This window comes from Chlorocebus sabaeus, chromosome X (assembly GCF_047675955.1).
Source record: "Chlorocebus sabaeus isolate Y175 chromosome X, mChlSab1.0.hap1, whole genome shotgun sequence".
Classification (NCBI taxonomy): domain Eukaryota; kingdom Metazoa; phylum Chordata; class Mammalia; order Primates; family Cercopithecidae; genus Chlorocebus; species Chlorocebus sabaeus.
Genome location: NC_132933.1, coordinates 350,310 through 376,040, shown reverse-complemented (window position 1 = coordinate 376,040; position 25,731 = coordinate 350,310). Strand labels below are relative to the sequence as shown.

The window sequence follows — 25,731 nt, the reverse complement described above, 5'->3', positions numbered from 1 at the left end:
TTCTCTCCTAGAGCCTCTGGAAGGAGTGTAGCCCTGCTAACACCTTAATTTCAGCCCAGTTAAGCTAATTTTGAACTTCTGAAATCCAGCGGTGGGAGAAAATAAATTTTTGTTGTTTTAAGCCACCAGATTTGTGATAATTTGTGATAGCAGCCACAGAAAGCTAATAACCAGATATAAAAAGTTGAAAACCAAATATAAAAAGACACTCTTAAAACCAGCCAAAGGGGGCCAGGTGTGGTGGCTCATGCCTATCTTTCCAGCACTTTGGGAAGCCAAGGTGGGAGGATCACTTGAGCCTGGGAGTTTGAGACCAGCCAGAGCAACATAGGGAGACCCCTATCTCTAAGAAAAATTTTAAAAATTAGCTAAGTGTGATGGCGCATGCCTGTGGTCCTACTTGGGAGGCTGAGGCAAGGCAGGAGGATCACTGGAGCCTGGGAGGTGGAGGCAGCAGTAAGCCATGATCATGCCCCTGCACTCCAGCCTGGGTGACAGAGAGACTCTGTCTTAAAAAAAACAAAACAAACAACAATAAAAACAGCCAAAGGTGGGGTAAGAATCATTATTTTTCAAGTAAGTCACCTCCAAGAACATATGAAAGAAAAATTTTTAAAGCACTAAATTTTTTTTTTTTAAATTGACATTGTGAAAAACTAAAAAATGATAAAGTATTCTTCAACAAAATGATGAAACCAGATTTTCAGACAAAAGCTTAGAGAATCTCTCATCAGGATCAACATTGTAACAAACCATAAAAGAACTTCTTCAGTTTGAAGCAAAAAAATCATACATGGAAACAGAAATGCAGAAAACAATAAAGAACAACAGAAAGAACTGCAGGCATATCTCCTTTTATTGTACTTCATGTTATCGCACTTCATGGATACTGGTGTTTTTTTGTTTTTTTTTTTTTTCAAATCAAAGGTCTGTGGAAACCCCATGATGAGACTATCAGCACCATTTTTCTGGTGTTTTTTTTCTGCTTGGCCTGTACTTTTTGTTTCTTTTTATTATTATTATTATACTTTAAGTTCTGGGATACATGTGCAGAACGTGCAGGTTTCTTATATAGGTATATATGTGCCATGGTAGTTTGCTGCATGCATCAACCTGTCATCTACATTAGGTATTTCTCCTAAAGCTCTCCCTCCCCTAGCCCCAACTCCCCAACAGGCCCCAGTGTGTGATGTTGCCCTCCGTGTCTCCATGTGTTCTCACTGTTCGACTCCCACTTATGAGTGGACAGCATGTGGTCACTTCATGTCTGCGTTTTGGTACTTCTTATAACATTTCAAACTTTTCATTATTTTCATTCTATCTGTTATGACGATCTGTGACCTTTGATGTTACTATTGTGATTGTTTTAGGGTGCCATAAACTATGCCTATATAGGATGACGGAGCTAACTGATAAATGTTGTGTGTTCTAACTGTTCCACTGACCAGCTATTCTCTTATCTCTCTCCGTCTCAGGCCTCCCTATTTGCCGTGACACAATATTGAAATTTGGCCAATTAATAACCTTACAATGGCATCTATGAATTCAAGTGAAAGGAAAAGTCACACATCCCTTGCTTTAAATCAAAAGATAAAAATAATTAAGCTTAGTGAGTAAGGCATGTTGAAAGCTGAGATGAGTCTAAAGTTAGGTGCCCTGTGACAAACAGTTAACCAAGTTGTGAATGTAAAGGAACAGTTCTTGAAGGAAATTATGAGTGCTACTCTAGTGAACACACACATAAGAAAGCAAAACAGCCTTACTGCTGACATGGAGAATGTTTCAGGGGTCTGGATAGAAGATTAAACCAGCCATAACATTTCCTTAGGCCAAAGCCTAATCCAGAGCAAGGCCCTAACTCTTCAACTCTATGAAGGCTGAGAGAGGCGAGGAAGGTGCAGAAGAAAAGTTTAAAGCTAGCAGAAGTTGGTTCATGAGGTTTAAGGAAAGAAGCCACCACTATAACATGAAAGTACAAGGTGAAACAGCAAGTGCTGACAGAGAAGCCACAGTAAGTTATCCAGGAGACCTAGCTAAGATTGATAGAGGTGGCTATACTAAACAACAGATTGTTTTCAGTGTAAACAAAACACCGTTCTTTTGGAAGAAGATGCCATCTAGGACTTTCATAGAGAGAAGCCAATACCTGGCTTCAAAGCTTCAAAGGATAAGCTGACTTTTATTAGGGACCAATGCAGCTGATGACTAAGTTGAAGCCAATGGTAATTTACATTCTGAAAATCTAGGGCCCTTAAGAATTATGCTAAATCTACTCTGCCTGTGCTCTTGAAATGGAACAACAAACCTGGAAGATAGCACATCTGTTTACAGGATGGTGTACAGAAGATCTGTGGAGATCTGCTGCTCAAAAAGAAAAGATTCCTTTCAAAGTATTACTGCTCATTGACAATGAACCTAGTCACTCAAGAGCTCTGATGGAGACGTATGAGGAGATAGATAAATGTTGGTTTCATGCCTGTGTGAAAAGAAAATAAATCTTGGGGCCCCCAAATCACTAAGCTAAAGGGAAAAGTCAAGCTGGGAACTGTTTATGGCCAACCTGCCTCCCATTCTATTCAAAGTCACCTTTCTGCTCATTGAGATAAATGCGTACCTGATTGCCTCCTTTGGAGAGGCTCATCAGAAACTCAAAAGAATACAACCATTTGTCTCTTACCTATCTAAGACCTGGAAGCCCCCTCCCCACTTCGAGTCTTCCTGCCTTTGCTTCGAGTCGTCCCGCCTTTCCAGGCTGAACCAATGTTCATCTTGCATATGTTGACTGATGTCTCATGTCTCCCTAGAATGCATAAAACCAAACTGGGCTCTGACCACCTTGGGCACATGTTGTCAGGACTTCCTGAGGCTGTGTCACGGGTGTGCACTCTCAACTTTGGCAAAACAAACTTTCTAAATCGACTGAGACCTGTCTCAGACTTTCGGGGTTCACACCTGCTAACACAACATCCATTCTGCTGCCCATGAATCAAGGAGTGATTTCAACTTTCGAGTCTTATTATTTAAGAAAAACATTTAGTATAGCTGCCATAGATAATGATTCCTCTGATAGATCTGGGCAAAGTAAAGTGAAGACCTTCTAGAAAGGATTTGTCATTCTAGATGCCATTAAGAACATTCATGATTTGTGGGAGGAAGTCAAAATATAAACATTAACAGGTGTTTGGAAGAAGCTGATTACAACCCTCACAAATGATTTTGAGTGGTTCAAGACTTCAGTGGAGCAAGTAACTGCACATGTGGTAGAAACAGAAGAGAACTAGAATTAGAACTGGAGCCTGAAGACATGACTGAACTGCTGTAGTTTCTTATAAAACTTTAATGAATGAGGAGTTGTTTCTTATGCATGGGCAAGGAAAGTGGTTTCTTGAGATGGCAACTACTCCTGGTGAAGATGCTGTGAACACTATGAAAGATTTTCATAATTTCATAAAAACTACAACAAACTCAAAGCCAAAGAAACAAAGAAATATATATCAAGGCATATATATTATAATCAAATTTCTTAAAACCAATGATAAAGAGAAAATCTTTAAAGCATGCAGAAGAAAAAAAAAATACACTTTATGTATGTAAGAATGACAGCAAAATTCTTGTCAGAAACAATGTAAAAGACAGTGATGAACCACTGTTCGTCAAGTATTAAAGGAAAAAAAAAATCACTGACCTAGAATTCTATACTCAGTGAAAATATCTTTCAAAAGAAAAGGAAGTGAAATAAAAACTTTTCAGACATACCAAACCTGAAATAATTCATTTCCAGTAGACCTACACACTTGAACTACAATGGAAGATTATATGTTAAATTAAAGCATACAGGCAGAAAGAAAATAACATCAGATAGAAACTCGGCCTACACAAAAGAATTAAGAGCACTGAAATGGTAGATACATAGGTAAATAGAAGAGACTTCCCTTATTATTTAAATCTCTTTAAAAGATAACTCTTTAAACAAAAAAGTTAACAATGTATTCTGAAGTTTTTAATATATGTGTAAATAAAAATGTCAACAATAGCATAAAGGCCAAGAAGAAACAGATAGAAGTAAACTATTATAATGTTCTTATCTCTTCATGAAGTGGAAAAATGCCACTTTAAGGGAGATTATAAATCAAAGACATACTGTAAACCCTAAAGCAAACAGAAAATGACAAAATGGAGCTATAGCCAATAAACTGACAAAGGAGACATAATGGAATAACAATATACTAAATCCAATGGAAGGCAGAAAAAAAAGGGCACAAAGACTAGGTGGGACAAATAGGAAACAAACAGCAAGATGGTAGATTTTAAATTTTCTAACGAAGAAACCTTGAGGCCCAATCTGCTTTACTAGTAAATTCTTCCAAACATCTACGACAGATAATACCAATAGCACCTAAACTCAGAAGACAGAGAGGTTAACATTTCCCAACTTGTTTAATGAGGCTAGCATATTCTTGATACCAAAACCTAAAAACAAAAATAAATTACAGACCACTATCTCTTATAAACATAGATGCCAAATTCCTGAACAATACAATAGCAAATCCAATAAAGTGTTATATAAGAAGGATAATAAGTCATGACCTTGCAGAAATGCAAAGTTGGTTTAACATTCAAAAAGCAATGTAATTTGCCACACTAACTGAATAAAGGAGAAAAACCAAACAAAAATCTCAATAAATGGAGAAAAAGCATTTGATAAAATCATGAATATAACTCTCAAATGAGGAATTAAAGGGAATTCTTCCATCTATTAAAGGGTACCTACAAAAAAATCTACAGTAAACCACAAACTTAACACTGAATTTATTTTTTTCAAAAAATATAGAATTTTTCCCCACTAGATGATCAACAGGCAAGGATGTTCACTGTTATCATTTGTATTCAGTATTGTGTAGAAGGTTCTAGCCAGAATAAGGCAAAGAAAATAAAAGGCAGCAATGTACAAAACAGTAACCAGAACTGGTAAATGAATTTTTCTAAGATTGCAGGATAAAAACAAGGTCAATATACAATAACCAACTTTCTTTCCATATACTAGCAATAAAGAATTAAAAACAAAATTTAAAAATTTGTTACACAAAAGCATGATATTCTCAAGGGCAAATTTAACAAATATGTGCAAGACCTGTACATCAAAAACTAAAAAATACTGCTGAGAAAAATTTTTTAAATCCTAAGCAAAAGCAGAGATATGTCATGTTCACAGACCAAAAAACTCTATACTGTCAAGATACCAATGTCCCCTAAATTGACCTATATATTAAATGCAGTCACAAAGATACACATTGTTGTGGGGTTGAGAGATGGAAAACAAGCTTATTCTAAAACATATATGGAAATGCAAAGCACCTAAAAGAGTGAAGACAATACTGGACAAGAATATAGTTGGAAGACTTACATTACTTAATTTCAAGAATTCCATAAAGTTATAGTAACCAACACAGCGTGGCAATGGCATAAAGGTAGACAAACTGACCAACGGAACAAAATAGAGAATCCAGAAATAAAGCCCCACAGAGAACAACGGATAAACAAATTGTGGTAGATTTGTATAACGGAATAATACAAAACAACAAAAAATATGTGATAACTATAATTAAAAAAGTGGATGAATCTCACAGGCATAATGGTGAGTGAAAGAGGCCACAGACAAATACATTTTAAGAACAGGCAAAACACTATCTATGGTGATATAAGTCAGAAACATAATTAAATCTATTGGGGATTATTAACTGGAAGGGGTATGAGGCAGCCTTCTGGGGTGCTGGAAATGTTTTCTATCTAGATCTGGGTGGTGGTTACAGGGTATAGATACACATGAAAAATAACTGAGCTATAATTTAAAAGTAGTACACTTGATACAATTTGTTGCATGTATGTTATTCTACCATAAAGAGAGATACCTGTTAGTTCATTAGTACCTTCTGTTGTTTTCAGTCATGAAGTCAACAAAATTAAGACTTTTATTTGGAAAGTACAGATTATACTAGTATTGGTCAAAGACAGACTATTCCAGCTAAGCAGGGTAATCCTCAAGAATTAAGAATAACTAAGAGACAGTCTGGAAGTATCAAAGATATTGTTCTGCAGATCTGGAATCAGATACTTCTCTGTTTTCTTTCCCCCCCAGCAATGGGTCACAAAGTGAGATCGAGAATCCAGGTGTTTTGACTTCCTGTATGGTACCATCCTTCCTCCAATTACCACATGCTTTGATGAAAAAACTGTTCATAAACTCCTAGAAAACCTGATAGTAGACTGTATATTCTAAAACCTGTTGCTAATAGATGTCTCTGTAAAATTAACAATAACGACGAACAATTTAAATAGCTCTTACTATGTATCAAATACTGTATTAGGCACTCTACATGCATTATCTGATTTAATCCTTAAAATGCTCTGAAGTGGGTACATCTTCATTTTACAGAAGATGATGACTGAGGCACAAATAGGTTAAGTCATTTGCCTAAGGTCACATAACTAGTAAGTAGCAGAGGTGGGATTCAAATCCAGGCAATCTGATACTAGAGCTTATGTTCTTAACCACTACAATCCAGCTGTCAGTCACAACGAACATAATCAATCACTGTTTTGTTTCAAGGTGTAAACCTGTACTGTACATTTAAATTTATAATTGTGTAGACCCAAATCGTAGCTGATCTCTGTCCTCCTTCTGTTCACCATACATCTGTCATCTTTCCTTAAAACTTTCATTCACAGTAACTGCATTGAAAATGTGAGGACATATGGAACCATAGTATAAGCAGCTCACAAGGACACACTGTCTCCTTTAAGGCTTATTTATTGGCCCTTTCCAATCCATGTCTCTTGATTGATACAAGGCAAGATGAAACTATCAGTGTAAGCAAGAAAGTGAATTGTCCAGTTTTCAGGATTCATATTGGGTCACAAATGTCTTGCACATTTGTTTCATGTTTTCCAAACCAAAGCTACCTTAATGGCTATTAGGGGATGATGTTTTTTTTTCTGTGCCTCACTGTTATCCTCATTATTACAAAGTAATCACATATCCATACTTTCTCCACTTTACATCCTGAAAAATATTATCAGATTCCACACTTACAGAATCCACGAGATTTTCTGTTTTGTCAATCAATAATTCCAATCTTTCTCCTCGCTGAGCTACCAGATCTGAAAATATTGGAAAAATAGAAAAGGTCAAGTTTTACATTACATATGTGCTATCGTTATCTTTGTTTTAATTCAAATCTGATATAACTTACAACTGGTATTCTTGACAGCTCATATTTACTACAGAAGTACTTACGCCTTTAAGTATATGCATGCAGAATAAAATAAATTTTTTTTAAAAATATAACTTAATGAATACACTGTCCTGGGGCCAAAGGACAGGCATGCTTCACCCACTGGTGACACCACTCGAAAATAAGGACTAGCCCACCTGGAGTCCCCATACCCAGCAAAACTTCACCACAGCCTCCATAACAACTACACTCTGAGCCACTAAGAAAAATACAGACATGGTTGATGCTGTTTATAGCTGAAGAAATTATACAGACTACACTACTGAATGTACCCATAATCAAAGTCAAAGTGCCCTGCCCAACCAACACCATAGATACACCCTCAGGAAAAAGTCCTTGCATATTAAAGCAAATCTAAAAATTGGAAGAAGTGACCACAGAAATATTATTAACAACTATACGCTAATAAACTGGAAAACCTAGAAGAAATGGATAAATCCCAGGACACATGCAACCTACCAAGATTGAATCAGGAAGAAATAGAAAACCTGAACAGGCCAGAAATGAGTAATGGGATTGAATCAGTAATAAAGTCTCCCAACAAAACCAAAACAATGCCCAGAATCAGCTGGCTTCACTGCAGAACTCCATGCAACTTACAGAGAAGAACTAACATCACTTCTCAAACTATGCCAAAAGTTCAAGAGGAGGGAATTCTCTCTAACTCATTCTATAAGGCCAGCATTACCCTGATACCAAAACCTGACAAGGACTCAACAAAAAAACAAAACTGCAGGCCAACATCCCTGACGATCACAGATGCAAAAATCCTCAATGAAATACCTAGCAAAACCAAATCAAACATCACACCAAAAAGATAATACACCATGATCAAGTGGGATTTATCCCAGGGATGCAATGATGATTCAATGCATGCGAATCAATAAATATGAAACATTCCATCAACAGAATGAAGAACAAAAGCCACATGATCACCTTAATAGATGCAGAGAGAGCATCTGATAACAAAAGCATGTGATAAAATTCAACATCTCAGGGTGGCAAGATGACCGAATAGGAACAGCGCTGGTCTGCAGCTCCCAGTGAGATCAATGAAGAAGGTGGGTGATTTCTGCATTTCCAACTGAGGTACCCAGTACATCTCATTGGGACTGGTTAGACAGTGGGTGCAGCCCACAGAGGGCAAGCCAAAGCAGGGTAGGGTGTTGCCTCATCCAAGAAGCACAAGGGGTCGGGGAACTCCCTCCCCTAGCCAAGGGAAGTTGTGAGGGACTGTGCCATGAGGAATGGTGCACTCCGGCCCAGATACTACGCTTTTCCCACAGTCTTCGCAATCTGCAGACCAGGAGATTCCCTTGGGTGCCTGTGCCACCAGGGCCCTGGGTTTCAACCACAAAACTGGGTGGTCATTTGGGCAGACACTGAGCTAGGTGCGGGAGATTTTTTTCATACCCCAGTGTTGCCTGGAACGCCAGCAAGGCATAACTGTTCACTCCCCTGGAAAGGTGGCTGAAGCCAGGGAGGCAAGTGGTCTAGCTCGGCATATTCCACACCCACGGAGCCCAGCAAGCTAAGATCTACTGGCTTGAAATTCCTGCTGCCAGCACAGCAGTCTGAAGTCGACATGGGACACTCGAGCTTGGTGAAGGGAGTGGCGTCTGCCATTACTGAGGCTTCAGTAGGCAGTTTTCCCCTCACTGTGTAAACAAAGTGGCCAGAAAGTTTGAACTGGGCAGAGCCCACCGCAGTTCCCCAAAGTCGCTGTAGCCAGACTGTCTCTCTGGATTCCTCCTCTCCGGGCAGGGCATCTCTGAAAGAAAGGCAGGAGCCCCAGCCAGGGGCTTATAGATAAAACTCCCATCTCCTTGGGACAGAGCACCTGGGGGAAGGGGTGGTTGTGGGCTCAGCTTCAGCAGACTTAAACGTTCCTGCCTGCCAGCTCTGAAGAGAGCAGCGGCTCTCCCAGCACAGCACTCGAGCTCTGCTAAGGACAGACTGCCTCCTCATGTGGGTCCCTGAGTTCCGTGCCTCCTGAATGGGAGATATCTCCCAGCAGGGGTTGACAAACATCTCATACGGGAGTGCTCCGGCTGGCATCTGGCAGGTGCCCCTCTGGGACGAAGCTTCCAGAGGAAGGAATGGGCAGCAATCTTTGCTGTTCTGCAGCCTCCGCTGGTGATACCCACGCAAACAGGGTCTGGAGTGGACCTCCAGCAAACTCCAGCAGACCTGTAGCAAAAGGGCCTGTTAGAAGGAAAACTAACAAACAGAAAAGAATAGCATCAACATCCACAAAAAGGACGTCCACACAGAAACCCCATCTGCAGGTCACCAACATCAAAGACCAAAGGTAGATAAATCCATGAAGATGAAGAAAAACCAGTGCAAAAAGGCTGACAATTCCAAGAGAAAAAACTGGATGGAGAATGACTTTGATGAATTGACAGAAGTAGGCTTCAGAAGGTGGATGATAACAAACTCCTCTGAGCTAAAGGAGCATGTTCTAACCCAGTGCAAGGAAACTAAGAATCTTGAAAAAAGGTTAGAGGAATTGCCAACTAGAATAACCAGTTTAGAGAAGAACATAAATGACCTCATGGAGCTGAAAAACACGGCACAAGAACTTTGTGAAACATACACAAGTATCAACAGCTGAACTGATCAAGTGGAAGAAAGGATATCAGAGATTGAAGATCAACTTAATGAAATAAAGCGTGAAGACAAGATTAGAGAAAAGATAACGAAAAGGAATGAACAAAGGCTCCAAGAAATATGGGACTATATGAAAAGACCAAACCTATGTTTGGTTGGTGTACTTGAAAGTCACAGGGAGAATGGAACCAAGTTGGAAAACATTCTTTAGGATATTATCCAGAACTTTCCCAACCTAGCAAGACAGGCCAACATTCAAATTTGGGAAATACAGAGAACACCACAAAGATACTCCTCAAGAAGAGCAACCCCAAAACACATATCGTCAGATTCACCAAGGATGAAATGAAGGAAAAAATGTTAAGGGCAGCCAGAGAGAAAGGTTGGGTTACCCACAAAGGGAAGCCCATCGGACTAACAGCGGATCTCTCAGCAGAAACCCCACAAGGCAGAAGAGAGTGGTGGCCAATATTCAACATTCTTAGAGAAAAGAATTTTCAACCCAGAAATTCATATCCAACCAAACTAAGCTTCATAAACGAAGGAGAAATAAAATCCTTTACAGACAAGCAAATGCTGACAGATTTTGTCACCACCAGGCCTGCCTTACAAGAAGTCCTGAAGGAAGCATTAAATATGGAAAGGAAAAATCAGTACCAGCCACTGCAAAAGCATACCAAACTGTAAAGACCATCGACACTATGAAGAAACTGCATCAACTAACGAGCAAAATTGCCAACTAGCATTATAATGACAGGATCAAATTCACACATAAAAATATTAACCTTAAATGTAAATGGGCTAAATGCCCCAAATAAAAGACACAGACTGGCAAATTGAATAAAGAATCAAGACCCATCTGTGTGCTGTATTCAGGAGACCCATATCATGTGCAGAGACACACATAGACTCAAAATAAAGGAATAGAGGAATATTTACTAAGCAAATGGAAAGCAAAAAACAAACAAACATAAAAAGCAGGGGTTGCAATCCTAGTCTCTGATAAAACAGACTTTAAACCAACAAAGATCAAAAGAGACAAAGAAGACTATTACATAATGGTAAAGAAATCAATGTAACAAGAAGAACTAACTATCCTAAATATATATGCACCCAATACAGGAGCACCCAGATTCATAAAGCAAGTCCTTAGAGACCTACAAAGAGACTCAGACTACCACACAATAACAGTAGGAGACTTTAACACCCCATTGTCAATATCAGATCGAGACAGAAAATTAACAAGGATATTAAGGACTTGAACTCAGCTCTGGACCAAGAGGACCTAACAGACATCTACAGAACTCTCCAAGCCAAATCAACAGAATATACATTCTTCTCAGCACCACATCACACTTATTCTAAAATTGATCACATAATTGGAAGTAAAACACTCCTCAGCAAATGCAAAAAATGGAAATCATAACCAACAGTCTCTCAGACCACAGTGCAATCAAATTAGAACTCAGTATTAAGAAACTCAATCAAAACTGCACAACTACATGGAAAATGAACAACCTGTTCCTGAATGACTACTGGGTAAATAATGAAATTAAGGCAGAAATAAGTTTTTTGAAACCAATGAGAACAAAGACACAACGTGCCAGAATCATAACCAACAGTCTCTCAGACTAAACCAGGAAGAAGTTGAATCCCTGAATAGAACAATAACAAGTTCTGAACTTGAGGCAGTAATAGCTTACGAAGCAAAAAAAGTCCAGGACCAGAAGGATTCACAGCCGAATTCTACCAGAGGTTATAAAGAGGAGCTGGTACGATTCCTTCTGAAACTATTTCAAACAACAGAGAAAGAGGGACTCCTCCCTAACTCATTTTATGAGGCCAGCATCATCCTGATACCAAAACCTGGCAGAGACACAACAAAAAAAGAAAATTTCAGGCCCATATCCCTGATGAACATCGATGTGAAAATCCTCAATAAAATACTGGCAAAACGAATCCAGCAGCACATCAAAAAGCTTATCCACCACGATCAAGCGGGCTTCATCCCTGGAATGCAAGACTGGTTCAACATATGCAAATCAATAAATGTAATCCATCACATAAAAAGAACCAATGACAAAAACCACATGATTATCTCAACAGATGCGGAAAAGGCCTCTGATAAAATTCAACACATAATTTTAGCTTTATGCTAAAAACTCTCAATAAATTAGCTATTGATGGAACGTATCACAAAATAATAAGAACTACTTATGACAAACCCACAGCCAATATCATACTGAATGGGCAAAAGCTGGAAGCATTCCCTTTGAAAACCAGCACAAGGCAAGGATGCCCTCTCTCACCACTCCTATTCAACATAGTATTGGAAGTTCTGCCCAGGGCAATCAGGCAAGAGAAACAAATAAAGCATATTCAAATAGGAAGACAGGAAGTCAAATTGTCTCTCTTTGCAGATGACATGATTGTATATTTAGAAAACCCCATCGTCTCAGTCCAAAATCTCCTTAAGCTGATAAGCAACTTCAGCAAAGTATCAGAATGCAAAATCAATGTGCAAAAATCACAAGCATTCCTATACACCAATAAAAGACAAACAGAGGGCCAAATTATGAGTGAATTCCCATTCACAATTGCTACAAAGAGATTAAAATACCTAGAAATACAACTTACAAGGGATGTGAAGGACCTCTTCAAGGAGAACTACAAACCACTGCTCAAGAAAATAAGAGAGGACACGAATGAATGTAAAAACATTCCATGTTCATGGAGAGGAAGAATCAGTATAGTGCAAATGGCCATACTGTCCAATGTAATTTATAGTTTCAATGCTATCCCCATCCAGCTACCACTGACTTTCTTCACAGATTTAGAAAACACTACTTTAAATTTCATTTGGAACCAAAAAGAGCCCATATAGCCAAGACAATCCTAAGCAAGAAGAACAAAGCTGGAGACATCACGCTACCTGACTACAAACTATACTACAAGGTTACAGTAACCCAAACAGCATGGTACTGGTACCAAAACAGAGATGTAGACCAATGGAACAGAACAGAGGCCTCAGAAATAATACCACACATCTACAACCATCTGATCTTTGACAAACCTGACCAAAAAAAGAAATGGGGAAAGGATTCCCTATTTAATAAACAGTGTTGGGAAAACTGGCTAGCCATATGCAGAAAACTGAAACTGGACACCTTCCTTACACCTTATACAAAAATTAACTCAAGATGGATTAAAGACTTAAACATAAGACCTAAAACCATAAAATCCCTAGAAGAAAACCTAGGCAATACCATTGAGGACATAGGCATGGGCAAAGACTTCATGACTAAAACACCAAAAGCAATGACAACAAAAGCCAAAATTGACAAATGGGATCTAACTAAACTAAAGAGCTTCTGCAGAGCAAAAGAAACTATCATCAGAGTGAACAGGCAACCTACAGAATGGGAGAAAATTTTTGCAATCTATCCATCTGACAAAGGGCTAATATCCAGAATCTACAAGGAACTTAAACAAATTTACAAGAAAAAAACAACTCCATCAAAAAGTGTGTGAAGGGTATGAAAAGACACTTCTCAAAAGAAGACATTTATGTGGCCAACATATGAATAAAAGCTCATCATCACTGGTCATTAGAGAAATGCAAATCAAAACCACAATGAGATACCCTCTCACACCAGTTACAATGGTGATCATTAAATGGCAATCATTAAAAACTCAGGAAACAACAGATGTTGGAGAGGATGTGGAGCAACAGGAACACTTTTACACTGTTGGTAGAAGTGTACATTAGTTCAACCATTGTCAAAGACAGTGTGGCAATTCCTCAAGGATCTAGAACTGGAAATACCATTTGACCCAGCAATCCCATTGCTGGGTATATACTCAAAGGATTATAAATCATTTTACTATAAAGACACATGCACACTTAGGTTTATTGCAGCACTATTCACAATAGCAAAGACTTCAACCCAACCCAAATGCCCACCAATGATAGACTGGATAAAGAAAATGTGGCACATATACACAATGGAATACTATGCATCCATAAAAAAGGATGAGTTCATGTCCTTTGCAGGGACATGAATGAAGCCAGAAACCATCATTCTCAGCAAAGTAACAAAGGAACAGAAAACCAAACACCGCATGTTCTCACTCATAAGTGGGAGTTCAACAATGAGAACACATGGACACGGGGCCTGTTGTGGGGTGGGGGTGGGGGGCTGGGGAGAAATAGCATTAGGGGACATACCTAATGTAGACGATGGGTTGATGGGTGCAGCAAACCACCATGGCATGTGTACACCTATGTAACAAACCTACACATTCTACACATGTATCCCAAAACTTAAAGCATAATAATAAAAAAAAAAAAGAGCAAATGTGTAACATAGAAATTGCAATGGGTCAGGGTGAAACATTTCCATTTTCATCAATAATTGTAGCCATATGATGACATAGCTCAAAAGGAAAATAGGATATTCTACTTTTATCTATTCAAATAAAAATATACAGTTCAAGGTATCAAAAAAAATTCAACATCTCTCCATGATAAAAACTCTCAAAAAACTAGGCATAGAAGGAACATCCCTCAACATGATAAAGGCTATTTATGACAAACTCACAGCTATCATCATACTGAATGGGAAAAACTAAAAGCCTTTCCTCTAAGAACTGGAAAACTCTCACCACTCCTATTCAACATAGTACTGGAAGGATGCCCAGTTTCACTACTCCTATTCAACACAATACTGAAAGTCCTAGCCAGAGCAATCACGCAAGAGAAAGAAATAAGGGCATCCTAACTGAAAAAGAGGAAGTCAAATTATCTCTCTTTGCAGATGACATGATCTTATATCTAAATGACCCTAAAGACTCCACCAAAAAACTCCCAGATATGATAAATATATTCAGTAAAGTTGCAGAATCAACATACAAAAATCCGTAATGTTTCCATGCACCAATAATGAACTTGGTGAAATAAAACTTTATGAAATCAAGAAGGCAATCCCATTTATAATAGTTATAAAAATATAAAATATCGAAGAATAAATTTAACAAGGAGGTGAAAGACTCCTACAAGTAAAACTACAAAACACTGATGAAAAAAACTGAAGATGACACAAAGATACAGAAAGACATCTTATGGTCATGGATCATAAGAATGTATATTATTAAAATGACCATAAGCCCAAAGCAATCTACAGATTCAATGCAATCTCTATCAAAGTCCCAATGTCATTTTTCACAGAAACAGAAAAAACAATCCTAAAATTAGTATTTCAGGAACCAAAGATAGATTAAAGACTTAAATTTAAGACCCAGAACTATAAACCTACTAGAAGAAAATATAGGGAAAACACTTCAGAACACTGGTCTAGGAAATGATTTTGTGGCTAACACCTCAAAAGGACAGGTAACGAAAAGAAAAATAGACAAATAGGACTACATTAAACAAAAAAAGCTTTTGCACAGCAAAGGAAATAATCAACAGAGTGAAGAGACAACCAGTTGAATGGGAGAAAACAGTTGCAAACTATTCATCTGATATGGGAATAATATCCAGAATACATAACGAACTCAACAGGAGATATACAAATAATCCCCTTAAAAAGTGGGCAGACGACATGAATAACCACTTCTCAAAAGAAGACATACAAATGGCCAAAAGGTATATGAAAAAAATGCTCAACATCATAGAAATGCAAATAAAAGCCAAAATGAGATATCATGTTACCCCAGTTAGAATGGTTACTAAAAAGACACAAAATAACAGATGCTGGCTAGGATGAAGGAAAAAAAACAAAAAACACTTACACACTGTTGGTGAGAAAGTAACTAGTGTAGCTACTATGGAAACTAGTGTGGAGATTTCTCCAAAAACTAAAAATTAAACTACCATATGATCCAGCAATCCTACTACTGGGTATTTATGCAAAGGAAAAGAAATCAGTGTATAAAAGGGATCTGCACTTGCATATTTATTGCAAATGATATGGAGTCAACCTAAGTGTCCATGAATGCATGAATGGATAAAGAAAATGTTGTATATAAACACAATGGAATAGTATTCGACCATGAAAAAGAATGAAGTCATGTCATTACAGCAACATGGGCAAATGATCTCAATTAATAACCTAACAACTTAACCTTCCACCTTATGGATCTAGAAAAGAAGGGTAAACTAAATCCAAAGCTAGCAGTGGGAAGGAAATAAATATTAGGGTGAAAAAATTAAACAGAAAAACCATAGAAAAAAATGTATGAAACCAGAAGTTGGTTCTTTAGAAAGATCAATAAAATGGACAAACCTTTACATAGAATGACCAAGTAAAACAGAGAGAAAACTCAAACTACTAAAATCAGGAATGAAAAAGGAGACATCACCACCAAACTTACAAAATGAAAAGGATCTTAAGGAAATTCTATGAACAGGAGTATGTAAATAAATTAGGTAACTTAGATGAAATGCACAAATTCCTAGAAAGATACAAACTGCTAAACAGACTCAAGAAATAAAAAATCTGAATAGAGCTACAGCAAGTATAGAGACTAAATCAGTAATTTTAAAACCTCAGGCTGGGCACGGAGGCTCATGCCTGTAATCCTAGCACTTTGGTTGGCTGAGGCAAGTGGATCGCTTGAGCCCAAGAGTTTGAGACTAGCCTGGGCAACATGGCAAGACCTTGTCTCTACACAAAAACCAAAAAACAATTAGCCCGGCTAATTCTATGAGCCCAGCATTACCCTGGTATCAAAACCAAACAAAGACATCACAAGAAAAGAAAACGACAGACCAACAACTCTTAAAAATACAGACATTTAACAAATCCTCAACAGACTACTAGCAGTATGAATCCAATAATATGCAAAAAGGACTATACACCACGATGCAGTGTGATTTATTTCAGAAACACGAGGTTGGTTTAATATCTGAAAATCAATTATTATAATATATCATATTAATAAAGAACAAAACCATCATTTCAATAGATGTAAAAAAAGTTGACAAAATCCAACACTGTTTAATGATAAAATCACTCAACAAACAAGAAAAAGAAACTTCCTCAACCTGATAAAGGACATCTATGAAAAACCTCATACTTAATTGTGAAAGACTCTTCAAGATCTCCCTAAGAGCAGGAATAAGACAATGATGTCCACTCTTACCACTTCTATTCAACATTATACTGGAGGTTCTAGCTAGGGCAATTAAGCAATAAAAAGAAATGAAAAGCATCCAGATTGAAAAGGAACAATTAAAACTATCTCTATTCGCAAGTAGCATGATTCTATATAGAGAAAATCCTAAGGAAACTATTAAAAAGTTATTAGAACTAATAAATGAGAACAACAAGGTTGTATGATACAAGACCAATTTATAAAAATCAATAAAATTTCTATACATTGGTACTGAACAATCCAAAAATGAAACAGAAAAATTCCATTTACAATAGCATAAAAAAAAAATACTTAGGAACAAGGGAAGAAGGATGTTAGAAGAGATATTGTTAAAGAAAAATTATTCTGATACTTGTTAAAAAATGGTAAGGCAGATTTTGAGATTACTGCAATAGAGGTCAAGGCTATCACAATGGAGGGGAGAGACTGAGCTCAACTCCTAATGCAACCAAGACCAGTGGGGATTTGTGGCCTATGAACAGAGTGAGGGGGGTCAGAAGATGGAAAATTACTAAGAGCAGACATCAAGGGCAAGGGCATTCTCTCTAAACTGGCCTAACAGGATTCCTGCTAAAAGCTGGCTGGACTTATATATCAAATATAGGGGATGAGGAACTTGATCAAGGGTGGGGTATTAGCAGGATTCTTTGCTAAGACTTCCTTAGGCAGGCCAAGGATAGAGCCCAAGGATGAGACCTAGTTTAAAAGAGTGCTCAGAGGAGCTTGTCTAAAACTTGGTGAAGCAGTCTGTCATGTAAGACTTGCACACTGAAAACTATAAAACATTGTTGGAAAAAATTAAAGAAAATCTAAATGAATAGGAAGAAAGCCCATGTTCATGGATCAAAAGTTTAATATTGTTAAAATGGCTCCCCTAATTGATCTATAGATTCAACACAATCCCTATCAAAATCCCAGATGGCTTTTTTTGCAGAAATTGACAAGCTCATCCTAAAGTTCAGGAAAATGAAAGGTACCCAGAATAGTCAAGGTAATTTTGAGAAAGAATAAAGTTTGAAGACTAATATTTCCTGATTTTAAAACTACAAAGCTATAATAATCATGACAGCCTGGTACTGGCATAAAGATAAACTGAACAGAATTGAAGGTCCAGAAATAAAGCCATACATTCATTGATAACTAATTTTTTATAAGAATGCTAAGATCATTCAACAGGGAAAGAAAAGCCTTTTCAGCAAATGGTTCTGGAACAACTGTATATACATACTCAAGATAGTTAAGTTGGATCTCTTCTGTATTCCATACATAAACATTAACTCAAAATAGATCACAGACCTAAATGTAAGAGCTAAAACTAGTCTTAGAAGAAAACAAAGGAGTAAATCTCCATGATCTTGGCTTAGGCAATGGTTTCTTAGATATGATATTCAAAGCACAAACAACTAAAGAAAAAAATAAATCGAACCTCATAAAAACTGTTGTGCTTCAAAGAACACCATCAAGAAAATGAAAATACAACACACAGAATAGAGCAAAATATTTGAAAATCATGTATCGGATAAGGGACTAGTATCCAGAATATATAAAGTACTCTTATAGCTCAACCATAAAAAGACAAATAACCCACTTAAAAACAACAAAGTATTTTTAAATAGACATTTCTCCAAAGGTAAAGAAAATATACAAATGGGCTATAAGCACATGAAAAAATGCTCAACATCATTAGTCACCAGGGAAATGCAAATCAAAATCACAATAAAATACCATTTCATTAAACTGGGTATAATCAAAAAAGATACATTTTGGCAACGATGATGTGGAGAAATCAGAATCCTCATACATTGCTATTAGGAATGTATAATGGTACAGTCACTTTAAGAAAGTTTGGCCCTTCCTCAAAATGTTGAAGAGTTGCCATGTGATCCAGCAATTCTATTCCTAGGTATGTAAACAAGAGAACCAAAAACATATATATATATGCTCACACAAAAACTTGTACACAAATGTTCATAGCAGCATTATTTATAATAACTAGACCATGAACTAATGACTAGATACATAAAATACATTAATGCAATGGAATTATTAGTCATACAAGAGAAGTACTGATTTATGCTGTGACATGAATGAACCTCACAATCATTATGCTAAGTGAACGAGGACACAAAAGGCCACGTTACAAGATTCCATTTATACAAAATGTCAAGAATAGGCAAATTTATGAAGATGAAAAGGGAATTAATTGTTGCTTAGGTCTGAGAGTTGAGGAGAAATGAGGAGCAACTGCAAATGAGTACAGGGTTTCATTTGGGATGATAAAAACGTTACAAAATTGATTGCACCAACGGTTGCACAATTCTGTGAATACAGTAACCACTGACTATACTTGAAATGGGTGAATTATATGATATGTGAATTATATTTCAATTAAACTGTTAAAAAAATGAAAGGGAATTAACTGGGAATGTTCTTGTCACAGTTTAAATTTGCTGTTTCTGTAACTCTAAAAATAAATAAGTCATTTAAAAGGAGTTGATTAAAAATGTTGATTTTTCTGGAAACTTTATGCGACTGCAATAAATAATATTGTAGCAATTGTCTGCCTCCACTTTCAGGCAAAATAAATACATTTGGTGACCAAAAAAAAAGAGTAAAAACAAATAGTAGTTGTCTCAACAGATTCTCTAGTCCCTATCTAGATATATAATTAAAACTAAAATCAAAGGAAATCACTTTAAATAGCTGAGACATACATATCAAGAACCACGAAAATGTTTCCGCATTTTGATTGTTAATTCCATTCCTGATAATTAATCTCAAGAAAATAAGAAAAACATAATAGGCACAAAGACATAACAGTACTGTTACTGTAGCATAAACTTCTACATCAGTCCTACTTAACAGTGTTTGCAACTGGTTGACTAAGTCTCTAAGCATACTGTTCAGGCTAATTGACATTATTTTCATAGCAAGAGGGCCTCAGTGAAGGAAGCACAACATTGATTGACATTCTTCAGCAAGCTCCTTATCTGGTTGCAAAACAGCACCCTGAGTAACACTGTGCTAAAGAACCCATGCGTCCAAAATTCAGGCAAGGTTAGGTAACCTGTGATACATTAACTCAGCAAAATACTATATGACCAAACTGACCAAATTATTCTAAACTGCTGAATTATCATAAGGTTCTTAGAAATTAGTCTTGCTAAGCAAAGTAATAAATTTAGAATGAAGAATAGTTGCAAGGACAAAGAAGAAACCATTTGCACAAGCAGACCGTATCATAGGTGTCTCAGCTGACAATTAACTCCCAATGGTAAGAATAAGGAAGTGCTATTTTGGTTTCTCTAGAATAATTTGACCCCAGTCAAGTAATCTTTATTATTTTTGCCCACATGTATGAAACTATGCCATGAAACATACCTATGTTTCTGACCATGATTCCTTTCAGTTCATCCACTTGGGCTTGAGTCTCCATCACTTTGTCTAGGCCCTTATTCTCAGAGTGATGCTTCTATAAGAAAATAAGTTTTAACTTACGGTACCCAGACATTATTTACAATAGGAAAACATAAATAAAGGGAATGACAATTTACACTGAGGAATGCTATAAAATTATGTCTCTATTGATATAAAAGATACATGTCACTTCACTGGAAAAATGTTACAATACCCAGGAAAAAATACGGGCAGCATAAAAAAATGCTTCTATACAAACTATAAGTATATAGTCTAAAAATTACCTTATTTTAAATAAAATAAAAATAAATATTATATCAAATATACATGTGACTTAGGGGGCAGAGATTTGGGGGCATATATAATCTGTGCTCAGACAAGGAAGAAAGGAGAAAAAAGACTGTAGTTGGAGCAGTGGGGGAAAGAATGCTGCAAAATCGTTCCCCACTTCTTGAGTATGATGAGGTAGGGGCTGGCCCAGCTTCTTAGCATCTGTTCTTGTATCTGCCAGGATCACAACATATAAACTATTTTTATTGGCTTCTCACAGGATCTAGAATCTAAGACACTGATAATTTATATTTTGAAATTATTATCCATAGCTAGCAATTACGGGGTGCTTAAAACACAATGTTCCAGTCATTTCATTGTGTTAAGTGCTTCAAACGGGATATTACTTAATCCACCCCAAAACTCTATGAAACGATGCTATTATTATCTCTACTTACAGATGAAGGAACAGGTAGAGATTTTGTTCAGAAGGTCACACAGATCTGGAGCTAATGACAAATTGGTTAATTTGAAAGTATTGTTTCTAGCTGACCCTATTTACTTTTGACTAAGCACTGGTATTTTTGTTGTTGGTAGTGTTTTATACAGTTATACATAGATGAACATTTCCTAGTGGGGAGTATGAAACAAACCAACTGCTTGAATAATAAAGGTTTATAAGTAACCAATTTAAAAAGACTTTATTGCCAGAAGAGTATGTGTGTGTGTGTGTATGTGTGTGCCTGTGTGTATAAAATTTAGAAATGTAATACTCAGTATTAAAAACACAAGAGAAGTGGAAGTATTCAATTACAATACATCATTTTTTTTTAACTCACAACAAAATCATACCTAGAGCTTATGTCTTTATACTCAAATAGTTTCGTGGATAAAAGGGAAGCATTTTGAAAGGTGTCTGACATCATGAAAATATAAATTAAAACCACAATGAGATACCATTACGCATCAACTGGAATGGCAAAACTTAAGACCACATCAAGTATTGGCAAGGATGCAGAGACACTGGAACTGCTGGTGAGAATATAAAATGGTACAACCACTTTGGAAAAAAAAAGTGATGATTTTTTTTTTTTTAATTACACACCACCTACCATACGACCCAGCAATTCCATTCCTAGGTATTCATCAAAGAGAAATAAAAACATATGTCTACGCAAAGACTTATACATGGAGATTCACAGCAGCTTTATTCATGATAGCTGAAAACTGGAAGCAACCCAAATATCCAGCAACAGGTAAACAGATAAACAAATTGTGGTATATGCATATACTACTACTTAGCAGAAAGGGGGACAAACTACTGATTTATACAACATGGAAGAATATCAAAAGCCTTACACTGAGTGAAACAATCAAGACACAAAAAAGTACATACTGTATGATTGTATTTACAGAAAGTTCTATAAAAGACAAAATTAATTTATAGTGATAGAAAACAGATCAGTGGTTGCCTGGGGCAGAGTGTGGGGGAGGGGACCAACATAAGGGAATTTTTAGGGAGATTAAAATGCTGTCTTGAGTACAGTGGTATTTCACAGGTATAAACACATGTAAAACCTCACGAAGCTGATAATTACGGACTCATACAGATGAAGAGAGTTTCAAATTATTAATTTGGGTTGCTAGAAAATTAAATTTGCCTCATGGAAGGGTAGAAGGTTTATGTATAGGTTCCGATCATGAGACACTATGACCACTATTAATAGAGAATGAATACAGAGATAATAAAGAATATCACTGTTTTCTACCCTAAAATTGCCCCTTTACATTTTTTTTAATCAGGGAAGTTTTATTATGTTGACTTACAGTAACACAATCAGAAAACTATATTGCAGGTCAGGGCCCCCTAGATTCATAGCGTTTGAAGGTAATAAAGAAGATAAAAATCAAAATACCTTATCCTGAGAAAGATCTTACCAGCTGTGCAGCCAAGACACTGGAGAACTCGCTATTCATGGCATATGGAAGTGCTGTCTGTGCTCTTGAACCATAAGTAGTCTGGAACCTCTTCTTTATCTCATTCAGAAAATTAAAGGCTCGAGAACGTTCAAAATCCTGAAAAGAGATCAACACAGAACTCACATTTAGAAAGTAAACAAAGATGATGTGAGTGATTAAGAACAACAATAAAAAATAGCTAACATTGACTGAGCAATGATTCTATGAGGAGGAACTAGCATTAATCCTATCTTAAAGATAAGTAAAGGAAGGCCCTGAAAAAGTAACTAACTAAAGGTCCAACAACTAGTAAATGAAAGAGCTGAGAGTGAATCCAGATATATCCGGTCATTGACAACTGAAGATAATGATAATTATCAACTTCTTGACATCAGGAATTGGGTTTTACTTCCTCCATATATTTTACAGGATCTATTAGAAGGCCCAGCACAAGAATATGTTTAATAAATCCCATAATAATCATACAGTCTTTCATACACACAGATAATACTACTGATATTAACTTCAAATTGAATTTTTTCAATAGTGGTGGTACATTTGAAAAGATCAAGTGACATACTCATGTCTAATCTCAGCCAGCCAAAAATTATGTGTGTTCTCTAGAAGAATACCTTAGAGGAAAAAAATGAATGTGTGTATGTGTGTTTATGTATGTATGTGTACGTGTGTATCAAATTACAGCTCAAGAAATACGAGGCTCGACTCTGACTATCCCAGATTTCATTATTATTTTTTATCTACTCCAAGCTCTTTCACATCAGTCATTTCACATATAGCTGGATTTTTTTCTACTTTTGGAAAATATTGTGAAGCCAGAGATAAAAATCATTGTGATGATCACTATGGTTGACAGTCATTTCCCTTTCACCCAAGATGCTTAGTCTAAGCCGAGGGTTCTTAAATTGGGGTCAATGGTCCAAATTCAAGGGGCCCTTGTACTTGGATAGAAAAAAAGATAATCACATCATTATTTTTATCAATTGTTAACTTATATTTCAATTGTGAATATAGGTAGTATATTCATAACCAAGGTAGTATTAACAGTACCTGTAACTATCACCAACAGAAATCTTTTTTCATATACCATCACAGTTATAGATATCTCAAAATATTAACACCCTCACATCAAGATTATTAGTTATTAGACCCATGACTAGACCTTGTTAATGAGTTCATAAAGAAGCATATATATAACTACATCAAGTTTTTAAAATATTTTGAAAACTACATATATATATATATATTTCAATACAACTGGCTTTGTTAGAATTGTGTGTGTTTTATACATTTAAAAGCATTCTGGAAAAGGAAAATTAAAAAAAGAAAACAAAAACATTCTGGGAGTGTTCCACAAGTGACGAGTCTGTGATACAACAAAGATTAGGAACCCTGATCTATGGCAACCATGCCAATTCCATGTCTCCTTGTCAGTAGACAGTTTAGAAATGAGCATGCAGCCAATAAGACATGAAAGGAAGTTCACTTTGAAAGCAGGGGGAGGGGAGGGCATATGCAGCTGGGAAAAGCTTCCTCATTCCTACAATAAGACACTCAAGAAGACACAGTCCCTCTTCTCTGGACATGAATAAATAAGTATGTAGCTCTACATAACCATAATGGCAACCTGTCTGGGAAGAAGGAGACACGGAGGAAAGCAGAGAAGAAAAAGGACCTTAATGACATCATTAAGTTACTGAGAATTTTGGGCTGAGAGCCGACAGTCATACCTAGCCAATGTAAACTACAGGTTTATATAGCTGATCATAATGTACTGTAATTTTGTTTTTCCAAAGTTCACACACATTAAAGAATTCATTAACTACTGATAGAAGGAATGACGTTATCTAATTTAACATTCCAGGTAAACAATTTTTGAGAGGTTTTGATATCAAAGAATTATAATTATGAACACCAATTCTCACTACAAAATAGAATATAGAAGTTGCAACAGGCTAAGCTAAAACTCTACCAAAATTGAGTTGATTTGCACATACCCCAGTATCAAGTTTTCTTATCATTTGCTGCTCTATATGACAAATGCAAAATATTAACAATTCCAGCTATGTAAAGTTCGCATCACCTTTGCCCACCATAGGTACAGATCAGCAGTCCCCAACCTTTTTGGCACCAGGGACCGGTTTTGTAGAAGACAATTTTTCCAAGGACTGGGGGAGGGGGAATGGTTTCGGGATGGAACTGTTCCACCTCAGATCATCAGGCATTAGTTAGATTCTCATAAGCAGCATGCAACCTAGATCCCTCGGATGTATAGTTCATCACAGGGTTCGCACTCATATGAGAATCTAATGCTGCTGCTGATCTGATAGGAGGCGGAACTCAGGTGGTAATGCTCATAGGCCACTCACCTCCTGCTATGTGGCCTGGTTCCTAAGAAGCCACAGACCTGTACCAGTCTGCAGCCTGGGGGTTGGGGACCCCTGGTGTAGATAATAAAGAACTGGCTGTATTAATAGTACACATAGTTAAATAGCAATATGTCTTCAAGTTACTTACATCATCAGTGATACAAAGATATACAATCCTGTCTTGGCAGATGTAATGAAACAAATAACTGTAGAATAAAAGATATAAAACTTACTGTGGTTATAAGCAACATCACTTTTACTTCTATCTTCTATCTATGTATAAGCAAGTTCAGTACTGCCAATGTCACCACATTACTTACGGATACAGTCTATTCTCCCTCTTCCCCTTCCCAATATACCTGTTTCTTTCAAGTCAAACTGAGAGAAGTAAATAAGAAATAAAAAGAAGATCTCTATTCTAGCTACATAGCACAACAGCATGTGTATTACCCATTAGAACGACAGCTGCAAAAGCATAATTGAACTCTCAAATCATGAACAAGAGATGACATCTTAGGAGGAGCATGTAATTAAGATTAACCCCCAATAGGCCATATGGTTTTCTTTGCTTTTTCCTAAGTTCTTAAAGCAAACATCTTTTCTACCAAATTCTCAACATTTGAGTACCTACTTTG

General features: G+C 36.7%; 1 protein-coding gene across 4 annotated transcripts in view; it reads right to left on the bottom strand.

Moving 5' to 3' along the window:
• VAMP7 (vesicle associated membrane protein 7) overlaps nt 1-25,731 on the bottom strand; it is a 47,944-nt gene that overhangs the window by 8,908 nt on the left and 13,305 nt on the right. For 2 of the 4 annotated variants that reach the window (XM_007993227.3, XM_073013271.1), the window contains 4 exons: nt 25,245-25,302; nt 22,689-22,826; nt 20,445-20,535; nt 7,091-7,158 (listed from right to left, as the gene is read on the bottom strand). In XM_007993227.3, coding sequence (XP_007991418.1) covers nt 7,091-7,158; nt 20,445-20,535; nt 22,689-22,826; nt 25,245-25,302 — 355 coding nt within the window. The remainder of the gene's footprint in view (nt 1-7,090; nt 7,159-20,444; nt 20,536-22,688; nt 22,827-25,244; nt 25,303-25,731) is intronic. The other 2 variants (XM_007993225.3, XM_007993226.3) reach the window with 1 other exon arrangement.